The 17072-nt window shown below is 28.9% G+C and overlaps 1 protein-coding gene across 3 annotated transcripts; it reads left to right on the top strand.

Moving 5' to 3' along the window:
- Positions 1–3720, top strand: LOC105143241 (MAPK regulated corepressor interacting protein 2). 3 transcript variants are annotated; one of them, XM_011051424.2, is made up of 4 exons: positions 1–138; positions 1515–1627; positions 1713–1838; positions 2133–3720. In XM_011051424.2, the coding sequence occupies exons 1-4, from the start codon at positions 134–136 to the stop codon at positions 2213–2215; spliced, it is 327 nt and encodes a 108-aa protein (XP_011049726.1). In that variant the 5' UTR covers positions 1–133; the 3' UTR covers positions 2216–3720. The 3 variants fall into 3 exon arrangements, with proteins under 3 accessions (XP_011049726.1, XP_011049728.1, XP_087262757.1); XM_011051426.2 differs by having other exon boundaries at positions 3–138; positions 1518–1627; XM_087406631.1 differs by lacking the exon at positions 1–138 and adding an exon at positions 674–792.
- The last annotated feature ends 13352 nt before the right edge of the window (positions 3721–17072 follow it).

The raw sequence follows: 17072 nt of genomic DNA, 5'->3' as shown, positions 1-17072 counted from the left end.
GGAGCCTCGTCCGCCGTTTGCGTCCCGACGCGGCCACATTCAGGCTGTGTGTCCCGGCCAGCGTCACCCGTCACGTCGACAGTTCGAGCCGCATCGTTGTCGAGAGACTGGAAGAGACACGGAACTGGGAAAAATGAGGTATTTATTGTCCACACCTGGCGAACGGATATAGCGTTCTCGCGCTTTTCGCATCATCTTGTCGCTCTTCTTGCACTCCCTCACGAATCATTTTTGCGATCGTCATGTCGTCGATTGTGTGAAAGCGGAACGGGACGCGCGACGGTTGTTTTATGAAACGAGAGAAACGGTAGAATGTTCGCGAGCGGGAATGGGAAAGCGCATCCGCATTTATCAGCCGCCATCTTTCCCGCGCTGACGTTCTGCTCACCCCCAAATGCTGATTCGCGCCTCGGGCATTTAATTCGGGAAAGTCGGAAGCATTGCGAGGACTTCTTCGTTGAATATTCTCCTGCTTTTGTTTTTTTATAGGGCATGCTTAAATGTGTAGGTTTTTTGTCGTTATGTTGCGTGTTTGGTAATACGTGGGTGTCTCTACGTGCCATATTATATATCTAAATTGCGCGCGTGGCTTCTGGTACACACACACACACACACACACACATACACATACATACACATCATACACACGCGCGTGCGCGCGCACACATCACGCTTGTCGTGTGTGAGAATGGTGTCACGCCTAATTGTTGACGGATTACATGTGTGTATCGTCAAGGCGCACGTACGATGGTTTGAAAATGGCTGAACCCATGGAGACACACATGTGTTTGTGTATGTATGGATTCTGATACGCGTACTGCAGTACTTGTCACGAAGAAGCTGCATTGTCGTCGCGTGATTTTCATTGCGTTCACGTCGAGATTTGGTGACGTTATCGCAAATTATCGAGTCACGTGCATGATAGTTATGAACTGGAGTCTCGATCATAGTATTTCATGTAATGCTTCTGGGAAGTATCGCTTCTGCCAAGTATTACGGACTTTATGTTATGCGATAATCCGTAATTAATTATGGGCGCGTTAATTTTTCTAAACGCGCGATTGATGTCAGCGTCACACTTGACATTTTAATACATTTTAAATTAAATTAAGCTAAGTTATTTTGTGCCTAGCCTTCTCCGAATAGTGTGAACTTTATCTAAATAGATCTAATCTTTTTCAAAAAATGTTTTGAACTGTATACCGGTGCAATAAGTTGGAGTAAAACAAACTGTATTTAGATTTGGTTTTCATTACGGTATTAAAAACTTTCTCGTTTTTATCAAATATCAAACATATATCTTTCACTTTAAAAATGTAGTGCATTCTATACAAAATAGACTTATATTCTAACTTATTGTTATTCTAACCTAACCAATTCAAACATTCTTCTCAAAAAAGAACAATTATTTAGATCAAATTTATTTGTTCGTTGAATTATAGATAAGAATGAGGTTAAACATAATTGAATTTTATTTTTAGAACGGTGGTTTATCTTAATTCTGTTATTTATAGCAGTAGATCACAGATGACTACGATGAACGGGAAGAGGCCCTCTTCGATCCCGTGTAGACATCAGCCAGAGATATTATCGCAACATTCTGACTTGATCAAGTATATTTATGATTGTAAGTATACATATGCAATACAATTTAAATGATTGAAATATATTTCTCTGATATTTATTTTTTATATTTGTTGCATTTTTTTCAGCATGGAATTCTGTATCTAGAGAGCTAGATATGTGTCACAATCAACCACACAGTAACTCCTCTAATTATAGAAATGGAGCGTCAGTTACATATTATCAAGAACGTGAGCCAAATCCACAGTTGAAAGGTAAACATTTTGCTTTTGTGCTTTATCTAGAAGCAAAATTGGTACAATATTATTATTGTATATTATAAGTTTAATTTAAACTCGAGAATTTATCTTCTTTTATTTGTTTCTTATTCTTGATTTAGAGAATTATGTGTGCGCTATAGTGGAAGAGATTAATTTCTTTAGAGATATTCAATTATTTTGTTTTATTGTATTATGTTTTTTTTTTGTAAATTTTGTTTCATTTTATTATTGACTGGAATATATCGTGGATGAAAAAAATGTAGTATTGTATTTTATATCTTTTTACAGATTTTGAACCATTTAATTTGGAAGCATGGTGGGGACAGCGTGTTGTGCAAAGTGTTATTACTACTAGAAATGCAAATTCCTAGTGCCAGGCCCAACATGCTGACTATAATCGGACATTTTCAAACAGACATAAGAAACAAAAAAGATAAATTGCGATTTTAAATTCAATTTTTGTTTCTTTTGAGATTTATTTTATACTTTTGACAATGATACTTTAAAGCTGGGATTCAAGAATAGAGAAATTGTAACATATAAAAAATATAAACAGTAAGACTTAAATACTAAAACATTCGAACATACACATAAGTAAAACAAAGAGTTTTAAAATGGTAATTTTATATTCTCGAGAATTTTTTATGACAATTGATTAATTTACTATTTAAATCTTACTGCTTACGTTTTTACACAATGAAAGAAAGACAATAGATAAACACAAAAATTACAATTAAATCTCAATTTTGTTTTATATATGTAATGTACGTATTTATCTGAAGATTTTTTAATGTTTTAATAAGAAAAAGAAAAGAAAGAATGCGGATTGTGTAATGTTGGTAAATGTGACAGTAATATGACAGAAATGTTGTTATGAATAGTAAAGAGAAAGATAAGAATACAACAGAAACATAAGCATGGATATACGAAAACATTCCTTTTATGTCGATTATATTTTACCAAGATATATTAAATTTTTTTTTTGAGCTTTTTAAAATACATTAAACGAAAGATCAAACATAAGAAACCATTTCCTTGTTTATATTATTGTCTTTGTAAAACTATAGAGTACTAAACTAATTTAAGAAAATTATTTCGAATTATTTATTTTAGTTATTAAATAGTACGCAATATATAAATTCATAATATAACACTCTTCATATATATACATATATATATGTGTGTATATATATATATATATATATATATATATATATATATACATACACACTATATAATTATACATAATATAATAATTTATATATATATATATATATATATAAATTATATGTGTATAAATTTTATATGTATAATTATATATAAAATTTATATATAATATACATTTCTAAGATGCTGTACAATAGATGCTGTACTGTATTTCCATGTTATTTAAAAAGAAATTAAAGATTATTATGTTTTTTTTATCTCCTTACAATGTTGGGCAAAATATGTTACTGTTCAACAATGCACAAAGCATTTACAAAGTGCTCAAAGTTTGTTTGATAAAAGTTTCATAGACAAATTTTAGGACTTGTATTTTAGAATAGACATAAATGTACTTTTTCACACGTTGCATTTCACATTTCCAAGATTTTTCACCTTCATGAAATGACTGCACTTAGATGATACGTAAATTATAAATAAAAGCATTTTCCACTTGTCGAAGGAGATTTTGTTAACGTACAGGATAGATACTGCACTTGAAATTAATTGCAATGTGAAATAGCGTAATGGTTATTGCGATTTTAAATATACAATACAACATGTATACTCTTATTATTATGTATGTACATCTATGCGTGTATAGTTATTATGTAAATTTATTCAAATAATGTTTCTAATGACAAAACAATAATGAGCAATGTCTTTCTACACACATGTGAATTTTTATTTTTTTGTGTTCCCGCTCATCCATCCTGTTTTATAAATTCTCTGTTGTAAGAAAAACGACTCACATAGCGAATTCGGTCACTTGAAATTAGCAAAATTAAATGTAAAAATATATAAATATTTTAAACGATTAACTATCTACTAATGATATTGTCACATTATTTAACAAAATGTATGTGTATCATTTCATTGTCAAAGTTGATTATATTGTATCACCGCATTGAGATAGTTTATATAAAGCAGCTTTTAATATGCACTGATCTAGTGTAGTGCAAGTGATTCATCATAATATACAATATGTTAAAATATAAATTATAATTTTGGCTCAAATTTTATTGTGTGTTAATGTAATTTTATTATCTTTATGATACAGAACGTAAGAGTGCAAGAAATTTGTGATTAATATCCGATGCACTAGGTCAAGCTTGTACAATGACGGAACATACGAAATTCCTGAGAAACGATGAATTCTTCGAGTGCATTAGGGCTACTGATACGGTAGCTATTCGCGTGACATTTCATGAATGGAATGTGAGGTATAACAGAACCGCCAATAGCTGTCATACCAAAGACACACTAGCAAATTCCAGCTTTTTCGAAAATAAACGTTTTGAATTTTGTATAAAATTTTTTATTAAATTTTTTGGATAACAGTTATATTCGTCCATTAATGAAGAGAGATCGGTTATCTGTGCCATGTTAAATAATTTCTTCTTAAATGAAAATTTTGAATGATTATTAATTATTCCACTTAGGAAAATTAATTAATCGTATATAATTAATGATTTGAAAATAACACTTTTTTGTTAGTAATAAACTATTGTTGCTCGATGCGCGGTAACAAAAAATGCAAATTAAATCTAATGTTTAATTTCTAAAATGTCAAAATGAAGTTTACCTTCGTTTCATATATTTTTTCCAAATTTTTATTATATGTACATTTTATAATATCGAGAATAATAAAATTGTGAAATATAGGTGAATAAAATGAAAGAGAAAATAAAGAAAATTATATTTTTGCATAATGTTTTTAATATTTCATTCTCCTAATTTATTAAAAGAAACATAAATTAAAAGAAAATTTTTCAATTTATTAAAATTAAAACCCAATCCGGCACGTAAGAATTTGATAAGAAATAAAAAGAATCAATAAAAAGAATAAAATAAAAAGATCATCTCTCAAATATACAAATACGAGCAATATATTGATACACGATTCATCAATACATATATTTAATTAAAATGCAAGGAGTAAATTACGTTCGACATAATTCGCACTATGAGACGTTAAATAGTTCCTAAATTCGTGTTGAGAGCATTTCGTGGCGGTAAACTGGATGTTACGCGATGTGCTACAATACACAAAGGCAAGTGCTCAGTCGACCGTTTTGTTTTGGTAGCAGTGACGGGCGCGGTTACGCGGTCTAGTGTGCCATTGTGTATACAAAGCCCCGCCGGCGTGACGCTATCATTCATGGTGAGAGTGAGCGAGACTCGATCTGGTAGGTGATGTGGCGTGAATGTTGTCCCATTAGCTTTAAGGACGTGATCACGATGAGTACGAAAACGCAATCTCTCTCGATTATTTAACGATTGATAAATAGTCGTCACTCACCCCATAGTTGCTCCATTGTTGCCTGACGCTTCCTCCTCTTCCTCTTACTCACAAGTTCTGTTGTTGCTCTTTCGCAGCGAACCCACTTTCGTTTGCGAAAATATTGTTATTTACGATCATGCTACACTCTCGTTAAATCTCGCGACGCGACGCGCATTTTCTTGTCACGTTGTTGCGGAAGAATTACGCGGGACTTATAGGTAGAAAAATTATAATTAAAGTTACAAAATTATAAAAAATGGCTTCTACAATGAGATTTTAAGACGTAAAACTTAATTAAGCTTTAATTTTTAGCCGTAAGAAATTGATCAATCATAATCAAATATAAGGAGAATATTCGACTTGATTATAATTAATTTTTTACGGCTTAAGACATAAAGCTTAAAGCCGACAGTACACGATGCTTGTTTTATTGTTGGATGCTAGCTGGATTAGAAGTCAGTACCACAGTCAGCAATGCGGTGGCAAAAATCTAATGAAAGCTAGCAATCCAGCAAGAAAATAAGCATCGTGTGTCGCCAATTTAAGTCTTAAAATCTTGCTTTAAAATTTCGTTATAGATATCATTTTAAAATCGTAGACGTCGTTTTAAAATCTCATCGTAAACGCTGTTTTAATAAGATCAAGGTAATATCAAGTTAAAGTCAATTCAGGAAAAATTATAATAATGTTTTAAAACACTTTTAACGGTCATTTTGTGATGAATTCTTGACACAATGAATTCTTGTTTTTTAAGTGATGTTTTCAATTAAAAAATCATATCACAAAGTGTTATTGTCAAAAATATTGAATGACATGGCCATTATGATTTTTCTTAAATTGACTTTTACTTGATATCATCTTGATCTTATAATTGTTAGTGAATTTAATTGAACGCATTAATGTATATTAAAGTTATACATTGATATAATCTGACAATGAATGTATAATATTCTACAATAAGTCATAAATCTACAATTAGTAATAAATCAGAAATCAGAAGCTAGAAATTGGCCAATCATAGTCAAATATTTTTTTCTTAGAAATGCTCATTTTTCAAGATATTTAAGGAGTCCAGAACTTTTCGAATATCCTGTATAATAAATTTATATATTATTATATAAGCACACATTTTTACATTAATCCATGTTTTAATATTCGTATTTTGTCGTTCCAATTTTCGTCGCCTAGAAGTTTCGTTTACGCTTATGTTACTATCTCCTTATATTCGATTTATGCTCCGATTTTTATTTTCGCCAGAGATTCGCTGTATGATTTTGTATTCTACCTGAGACGAGCGCGCACAGCTCAGTGATCCACTCGACGCTTGTGACATTGCGAAATCAGAGATCGAATTTGAAATGGCGTGATGGCGTGACGGAGGATTTGGCAGAATTGCGCAGCTAACCGTCTTCAGGAGCAACCGTCGCGATCCGTCATACGTCGCTTTCATACGATTGTTAATCCTGTGTAGTGCGTGAATAAGTATACGAAATTGTTAAAATTTAAGACGAACATTCGCATAATGGTTGTTAGATTCTTTAATGTGATTGATTTAGACATTTAGATCCAGTGAGGAACTAAGAGCAAGATCAATCATGTTAAAGAATTTTACAACAGTTGCAAAGCTGCTTTTGCTGCGGAACGTAGTCAATGCTCGTGCGGTTAATCTCATTTAAATTCAATGTACGAACGCGAAATTTCCGCTTTGCTATTATACAATACTTAATGTCGAGATGTGAAATACAGTATCGACCGCGAATAATTTACCAATCAAATACTTGCTTCTTGATTTAGTGCTGCGATATTCTATTAACGACGATACACGTTTGGAAGTAATACCGGAAACTTAATCCTCGTCGCGTGATACTCATGACGCAAGTCAAGTTTAGAGATAAGCGGTGCAAGAGACAACAAATGCCATTGATCATTCGCGAACGTTGTATGTGAGTGTAAATGCATGAAGAAGAAGTGCAATGAGATGGAAGACATGGAAGATGAAGGAAGGAGGAGATCTGAGAGGCATCGGGTGTCGGTGGAGCTACGATGAAATGAGTAATGACTACTTATTTATTATCTACTTATAGTGGATTTTGCTACATTAAGATTTCTCCGCTACTCGATTTGTCTCCGCAATATCTTAAATTGAAATCCGTTATTATAGATTTGCGGCATATCGCGTTGATGAAAAAAAAATTGCGAACGTTCTGAAATGAATTTCGTGATCGTAATAACGATTCATTTGTACGATGAATTTTCCATAAATTGATTGCGTGGGTGAGTTAATGGAAATAACGATAGCAGTGGAATAACAATAATTAGTAGTCATCACGATTACTTTCTGCATCAGCGATTTTTTTATTAAATATCTATTTACATAAATAAAAGACTCAATGTGTGCAATCGTCTTTATTTTATAAAAATATTAATTGGTTTTATTACTGTATTAATTTCGATACGTTTTTGTGTGTTACAAGTGAACGTGTTGCTCCGCTGCTGTACATCGACCAATGAGTGTTATTCATGTAACTTATTTTTTCTTATAATTTTTAGCTCATGAATTTTATCTCGTTATAATTTTATGAAAATAAATATGTACGTAATATACATAATGAAGGTATATATATATATATAGTATTATTATAATAGAAAGGAATTCAGAGAGTTAAATCGTTTTTTTTCTTGACAATTCTAATTAAAAAAATTTTTATTTGATATAATAATAAGTGTAGCAAAAAATAATTATATTATTTTTTAATATTTAATGCTAATTTTTCTGAGTATTACAGTAGTTAAAAAATTAGAATTTATTTCAGAGATTTTATAAACATAAGACTTTATTATAAATTCACTGATTTTTTCTTTTTTTTGAAAATGCTTGAGATTTAAAGCAAATTAATATAACACATATGAGAATATTATATATATTGTAAACAAATATATTATATATTTTTTAAAACCAAATTGTAAAAATTCTTTGTATAAATTCAGAGTTAGTTAATTGTATTAAATTAATTTTCAATTAAAATGTGTTACAATATTATATATTTAAAATAATTCACGTAGAATATTGGAAAATTTTTATTTCGATATAAAAATTAAAGTTCATGAAGACATACATACATTGAAAAAAAAACATGTAAAGAAAAATGTATACATTCGTATTTACAGTTGTGATTTAAAATAATATAATTGTTGTTTAATAATTTTTTCTCGAATTTCACATTATTTTTTATAAATTACGATATATTAAACTGATAATTTTAAACTTTGATAATTAAATTTTGGACGTTAAGCCGAGTAATTAACAAAAGTTTTTTTTAATTTACGAACTACTGATTTATAAATTAATATTTTTTATCACATCGTTACTGTTGAGCGCGTTTATTTCTTGTATCGATATCACATGAATTAATCGTGGATCAATATTAGCTACAAACAATATATATATATATATATATATATATATATATATATATATATATATACATGAATGATTTTTATTCTTCGGTTTATAATTCTAGAATTGATAATTCTAGTATAAAATATTTCATTGGTTATACAACACATACACACACAGAACATTTGATTTTGATTAGGAAATTTTTCAAATTGATTAAAACATCCGATTAGTATACGATTAGTATGCAATATTTATGTAAATAAATGATATCAAATTTTTTATTACGTTTTGACTTAATTCCTACATTGTTTATTCACTGACTAAAGATTGCAACACTTTTCTTTTAATGGATTTCGGAATGCAATTTGTTCACCTAGTGATTAATTCTTACTTATGGATCCATAAATAAGAATCAATCATTCAGTGAGTAGACTGCATTGAAACCCATTAAAAAAAAGTGTTGCAATCTTTTAGTCAATGAGTGTACATAATTTTATCTTTATTTTATAGATGTATATTTTATATAAATTATTTGAATATTAGTATCTCTACTTAATGACAATGTATTGACGACGTTAGCCTAAAAATTTATATAAAGAAAAGTGAAAATATTGATATAATAAAAATGAAGTGGAGATATAAAAATGATTGATCAAGTAAAATTTATGTACAATACATATAAATAGAATTTCTGTATCCATAATTAAAATCCATACGATATAGAACAAATAGGAAAGTGAATTTTTCAATGATGCGTGTAACAACGTATGTATATATATTTGCTGGTTTCTCTGATGTCTCAGAGGATGTTAGTCGAAACGACATTGCATGACTAAACTTTCTTATTGGAGTCGCTGGGGTATTGTGCAATTGCACCGTGCCGATCGTGACGTTTGCTCCTCAGGTTTGTCCGATGTAAGCTCAGTGCAAGAGCGTGAAATGGAAACCTTGGGGACAGATAGGGCGTGTGTGTGAATGCACTGTGTATGTGAGACTGAATTGCAATCGGAGATTATATCGATTTGATCGAATTTCACATCGTGCCAAGGAAACCGTACCACTGTATACTCGACTGTAATCTTTTTTTTATTTGCTTGCTTGTAAGAGAAAAATGTTTTTCTTTTTGCATCTCAAGAATAACTTCAGAAATCGTTCCTGAATGATTTGTTGCACAAATCGATCTTTAAGTAACTTTTTTTACTTGTATAAAAGTTTTGTAAAACTTTCATCGTGGAATAATAAACTTTTGGATGAATGAAAGAGGTTTTTGAATAATATAAAAGATAAATGCACAAAATGCAAAATTGTACACTTAAGTTTCTTGTAATTTTTAAAAATATTTTTTACTTGAATTTCTAATTGAATTTATTTTATTTATCACAGAATTATACAAAATTAAATTTTATGTTGTGAAATTTGTAGAAACATATTTTGAGTTATGTATGTTTAAATTATTAATATCATTTTACTTGAATTTATGACAATATTTTTTATTGTAAGAAATATTCTTTACTGATACTTTTTTTTTATAAAACATTGTTTTTCTGTTTTGTTAATTTCTTTATTATTGGAAGCTGAATTTCAGTTTTAAAAAAATGTTTTCTGACAATGATTTTTGTTTAGTTAATTTTCTTAAATTTTTCGAAAAAAATACTGTTGGAAAATTATTTAGTAGAATATTTGGAACAAGTTCGCAATATATTAAATTTACATCTTATATTAGTCTTTGATTATGTAAATAAGTAATTTTTTAAAATATTATATGTATGATTTGAAATTTTTCTTCTTGTAATTAAGTTATTTTTTTTTAATAGTCAAACGAAAAAATTAAAAAAATAACAATTTTAAAAATGTAAATTTATGCTTTATAAGAAAGTGCATAAAACTTTAATTTTTTTCTAATTTTAATTATTATGCGTTGCTTAGTGTTATATTTAATTGTGAATTAAAAATATTTTATCTATTATAAATTATTCATCATTATTGTTGTAATTATATAACATCAACAAATTTGCGAAAAAATGATTTGTATTTTAAATAACAAATATTGTATAAGAAGGAACCATTTACCATATATATTTTTATGTTTATTTTGTAAATGCGTCTTTACTTCTTTTTTAAATTATTTTTGTTCGAGACTTTGGTGTAATAAAGATCACGTTATACGTGGAGGAAGCTTAAGCCGTGATAATCCAAGACTCGTAAAACTTTCGCATTAACTTAAGGGCATTCGCTTGGACGAATATTCTCTTCGCCGTTTCACGATAAAACCATTAGATGTGCGTTTACGGTAAAAATGCTGCGGGTTCTATCGCGTTTCTTGAGGAGTGAACGAAATGCTTCTTGCTTTTCTTTTTATCGGAATATACTTTTGTTATCGACACGAGAATATATATATATATATATATAGTTAGCAGTTATTGCAAAAGTATGTGCTGTAAAAGATGATAAAAGTTGAACAAAAATATTAAGACATAACCTTAGATATAACTTTAAATCGTAAACTATTTCCTTCTGTTGTAGTTAATTAAAAGAAAAAAAAAATAGATTGATGCAAATAAAAAAAGAAATTATTGCAATCTTTAACACAAAATATATTGTTATATATGTATAACAAATATGACTATTCTTTCGTATACCCTGTTATATATTATTCCTACTTCTAAGAGCATTGTTGTTAATTGTAGTCTTGAAATTGCTCGCAATATTATCGAAATGTTCATCTTATCTTCAATAGAATCGTAGATTTTATCGACTGCCTGTTATTAAAGGCAAACGGGACATTAGATGTGACGACGTCTCGCCAACGCATCGTTACACTTTATTTTCCTTCATGCTCGATCGTTTTATGCCGCGTATAACAAGATTTTTATCTAGGAAATTACGGTCGAAAGCTACCATTCTTTACCTTAAGTTTAACCTTAATATTTTGTCACCTGTCGATTCTTGGTTCTTGTATAATTCTATATAGTGTAAAAAAGGTTTTAAAAACCGAGTACTCGACCTCGATATCAACTGTATGTGACATCCGTCTAAATTATCGAGAAATATTGAGGAAAAATAATATCGGTCAACGTCAGTGTTATCGAGAAGTTTTCATGGTCTCTCTGAATAATGGATGATCTCTATAATGATTCTCGAGAATATCAGGGGATTGGTCTTTGTGTTTGATTGTTCGAAGTTGCGAGTCAATGCCGGCTTGATGACAATTTGTGCTTGATTGTTCGAAAAAAGAAATGTTTCCTCAAAGATAGTTCCACGGAATTAAATGTGAAAAACGTACGACGCTGTTAGTAGATCGAATGCATATTAATTAGAGAGTACTCTTTGATCTATGCTGTATACGACACTATTGCGCTTGAAAGTTACAATGGGCTTTCGTTCAAAGTTTAGCTATCGCGCTATGTCAGATAGAGGTCGGTAGAGAAGTATTAATCGAAAAAATCTCGTAATTTTGTTATTGTTGAATAAAGTGATTGAACATCATGTATATCATGATGTATAAATCATGGAATTAAGAGAAACGTTTAAAAATTTGTGTTTCAAAAATTTATTTTACATTTCTTAAATCATAAATATATCGAAAATATATTTTGTAGAAAGAATGTGCTAGTTGGAATACTTAAAATTTGTTAACAATTTTTTAACTTTTTAAGTGTATAATAACATTATTACCTACGTTTTAACTTTGATTAGTGTATGAATTCAATAAAATTCTTTTTTATTGAAATTAAATTAAAATAATTAAATTGAAGTATAAAGCTTGTATAAGATCAAATCAGTTACTTTCACATAAAATACAGTTTTGTATTTTTAATCAATTATGGTGCACAAATATCTAAATACGATGCATTTGATTGAAAAGATCTAATAATTTGAAAAGTCTAATAATTCTTATATTCTAAATCTATTTATAATGTATTATAAAATTTATTTAATAAATTTAATTATAAGTAATTTATTTATAAAATAATATTTTATAAATATACATAATGAATTTTTACGTATATTTGAATATAGTGATACAAGATTATCAAATGATTATTATTTTATCTATTTGCTCTATATGGTTTGTACATCAATATTCTCTAAGTGATCATGAAATCGATCAGTTTCTTATACAAAGCCCGTGTATGTGTTAGCTCTTTTGGAATCTATGAGAAACTGTTCTTTAAGGATAAGATGAGATGCCTTGCAAGACATAAACTTGCCTGTTCAATTTATCCCTAATGGATCCTACCGCTGTTCTGCACGCTTAAGCTGGCAGGTTCTATGTAACGGAAGTTTGAAGAAACTTATCTCTAGGGATTGTTCAGTATCTGTTATAGGTGTTTGCAATAAATAATTCAATACAATCTGCATTTGATCTATTTTTTTAAGTCACTTTTTAGATTTTATCAAGATATTAAATTAAACTTTATGATATCGAAAATATGATATTACATTAATAAATTTTTGTAGCTTGTGAATAGAATGATATTTGTAGCTCACGAATAAAGTAAATCTATCATGTTTAAAAATATAAAAGATTTCTTTTTAATTATATTTGTTATTTATATTTCAAAATATAAATACATATACATTATAAGAAGAACGACTGTATATGAAATCGAATAAAGTAAAGAATGCCGAACGGTTAAAATTAGATGTTACGAATATATTTAATCAATTTTTTGTTCCAAATGTGATTGCGCGCCGATAATTATCGGACTTTCAACATCCTCATTATGAAACATTTTAATAACTCTCTAAATAAAACCTCTAAAAAACGAAAACAAACTTATTGCGAAAAATATTACCTCAGCCAGAGTTCGAACTTGGAACCTCTCAACACCTGAATACATATATTTATTTTTAAAAAATATCTACGTTCTAAAATTTGTAGACAAATAATATTAATAGATATAAAGAAATAGTAATTGAACACACAAATTTAAGTTTTATTTTATATTACTTAGATTATTTACCGTATTGCTTTATATTTACTATTATTTTATTACTTTTGATTTAATATTTCTATATATAGGCTAATAATAACCATCTGTGGTTGTAATAATTATTTACATGTAATTTTGCATGTAATATAAATACACATAACCCAAATAAATATACACATATTTAAATACATAATAATAATAATCTCTCTGTAGTATATATTATCGCACCGCAGATATCCAAAACGTAACCACGAAATATTGTAATGCTCTCTCTATATATATATATATATATATATATATATATATATATATATGTATGTGTGTGTATGTATATATCTGATTCACATTCTCGTGGAAATTCGCGATCGGTCATCGCTACACGTGGCGATATGCATGCATGTTCCTGACATCGGTAATGTTCCGTATAACTTTACGGGTTGACAATGTGTCACTCCTCGGACGTGTTACAGTACGGTGGTTGAATATCATAATCGAATTGATTTACACTCGTGGTAATTCTTGTGTTTTGGCTTTATTTGACTTTTACAACAGTATGTATACGATTATACGCATGTTATGAAATTTTGCACTGGCATGGGCGGTGAGAACTGCTTGATAAACGTTTGATAACGTTTACGAATGTATGGAGAACATTGTTGCGAATGGTGATGGAAATGTTATATCATGTCGCTTGGGAACTTGCGGATCGATAGCGCAAAATGGGCCGCAACATGGTTGCCTTTTGTTCGAAGAACTTTTGTACATGAAAGTGGACGATGCTCTCAGTTGGAAATCACTGCAGCAAGGAAGTATAACAATGTTCTGTTGGCACTCTCGGTTGAAAGTGACATAACATTATATACATGTATAGGTATAGGAAAATTGATCTAAAGATACTATATATTGACTTTTATAATATTAAAGAGTTAATGTTCTAATAACAATTATTTCTATAAAGTAAGATTATCGAAAAAATACATTAAAGAAAAGAAAGTAAATAAAAAAGTATACATTATTATCCATGCAAATTTAAAAACATACACATATATATATACATATATACATATATATTTTACAGACACATTACGTGAATTTTATCATTTCTTTGCTATTAATTATTATCGAGAATGTACTTTAAACGGACTGAAACAAAATATCTCAAAGTTGAGTTAGAAAGGGAAGTATCAATGGAAGTTTAACAAATTAGCGCGGAAAGTAAATTTATCTCTTTCGAGATAGTGCCATGTTGATTGTAAAGTACGCTGCATTTTCTTTTTATCACGTTCCGAAGTTAATTGGGTTGTTTGAATCTGCACATGTATAACCAAGATCGTTCGCCTGGCCATTTGCCATTAATTTGCGTACTCTTTTGTAGCAAATCCCGCTGTGTTTGCACCTGTACATATGGGTACAGTTGCATTTAAATACATTGGACACTTGAGAGAGCGTCGATGAATGGCGTTTCAAATTAAATGTTTCAAATTAAACGACTAATATTGTGTTTTGTCAATGATGCGCAACTTTAATTGTGAATATCGCAAAAAGTGTTTAATAGAAATTGAAGCTATAATATTGAGAAAAATTATTTCTATAATCGCCCGCGGTGAAATATTCTGCACTGTAAATCCGGAACATAACTTGCCGATTTATTTTTAGTTGTACAAAATATTCTTCAATAAATTTTCATTCGCGATAAACGCCAAGGCATTTGAATTTATAACGCTCGATACGCCTTCTCAATACATTACTCGTTTCTGAGTTACACCTGTGTGAAAATAATATTTCTTCTAAAGGAAGCTGAAAATAATTCATATTTAGAAGTAGAATACATCTTTAATTTATAGTTTAATTATTAAGCGATATTAATGTTACAACAAATGTTATAACAATAAATTAACTATAAGAATAACTATTATCTTGTTTAATTACAAAGAGGCACAATTAAATTTAAAAAATTATATAAAGTTTTATGTTTACTTCTTTTAAGTATATTTATAACATATAAGCAAAAAGAAAATTGATCTGTTGAAGGAATATATTATTCATTTCGAATATACTAAACAAAATAAATGAATATTTATTTCGTTCAATTAAAATACTAAACGATGAAGCATTGATTATAAACGAAACAATTATTTTGGAAATTCATTTTCGGACTTGTGTAAAATAAATGAAATGAATTAAATATTGAAAGTCAATTTCATCACTTGAATAGTATATTATTATAGTACATGTAAAGAGATAAACTGTAATAAAATATAAATATTTTAGAAATAATTTATATAATATTGGTATTAGATCGTATTTTAATTTTATTTGGATTAAAAATAATTTTATTCGAAATTATAAGGTATCCTTATTTTAATGGTATAATTTTTTTTTACATTTCTATGTATTTAAAGTCATTTCAAATAAATATAAAATATTTTGTAAATTTTGATATGCAGAATTAATATATGCTCAAGTATCTTTGTGATCGCTTTATTCTGAATTCAATGAGATATTTATACTTCATTCCGTTTAAATTAATCATTGTTTGCTTAATTAAATATCTCGTTACAATTATGATTATAGAAAATTAACATATCTTTAGTTTAATTATAATTTAATTAATTATTATTTGACGAATTGTGGAATTGATAATTGTTTATATATTACGTATTGTACGTTAACAATACTAAGTTCACTTGAATCAATTTGAAACATTAATCATTTGAAAATAAAATGCATTCATCAGTAGATCTACAACTGCGAAGTAGCGTATAATGCCCGTGGCATTTTGTATATATAGGTACTATGAGTAACTATTATCCAAAGAGGATGTTATACACATCATTAACTTACATACAAATGAACAAACAAATTAAATCCATGGCATACACGCAAACATTTCACTCCATAATTTGAATACTTGTAGGTCTTAGTTATAATAAACGCTACATCCGAAGTCGACCGCGCATACGTGCAAGTAGTTTCGGCGAATATGCAGACGGACCTTCCACTATGCTAGTGATAGAGATTATGCTTTGCGTGACGCATCCACGGCTTATCTCGGTCGCAGTGAATTAATTCGTTGACGTTACACCGTAATATGTGTACATCATGTATGAGATGACCGTAAACTAAATCATGCTGGATTTGAAATACATCATACAGATCGTAGAAAAAAAAAGACGTAAAATATGAAAAGAACGTTTTGCATAAAATGTAACAAACATTTCGGTAAATCATATAAATAATTTTTGTCAGTATTCTGTTTTAACACTATCAAATTACTACGCTAAAAAGTAAGTAATAAATTAACATGTTTTAAAAATTAATTTTTCGCGAAATCTAATGAAATAATTATAACTATATAAAGACAAGGTAAACTATTAATAATTTGCAAAATCTACTATTCTATT

This window comes from Acromyrmex echinatior, chromosome 5, assembly GCF_024713525.1.
Source record: "Acromyrmex echinatior isolate Ae372 chromosome 5, ASM2471352v2, whole genome shotgun sequence".
Taxonomy (NCBI): domain Eukaryota; kingdom Metazoa; phylum Arthropoda; class Insecta; order Hymenoptera; family Formicidae; genus Acromyrmex; species Acromyrmex echinatior.
Note: the sequence above shows the minus strand (reverse complement) of the source record. Positions and strands in the feature narration are given on the sequence as shown.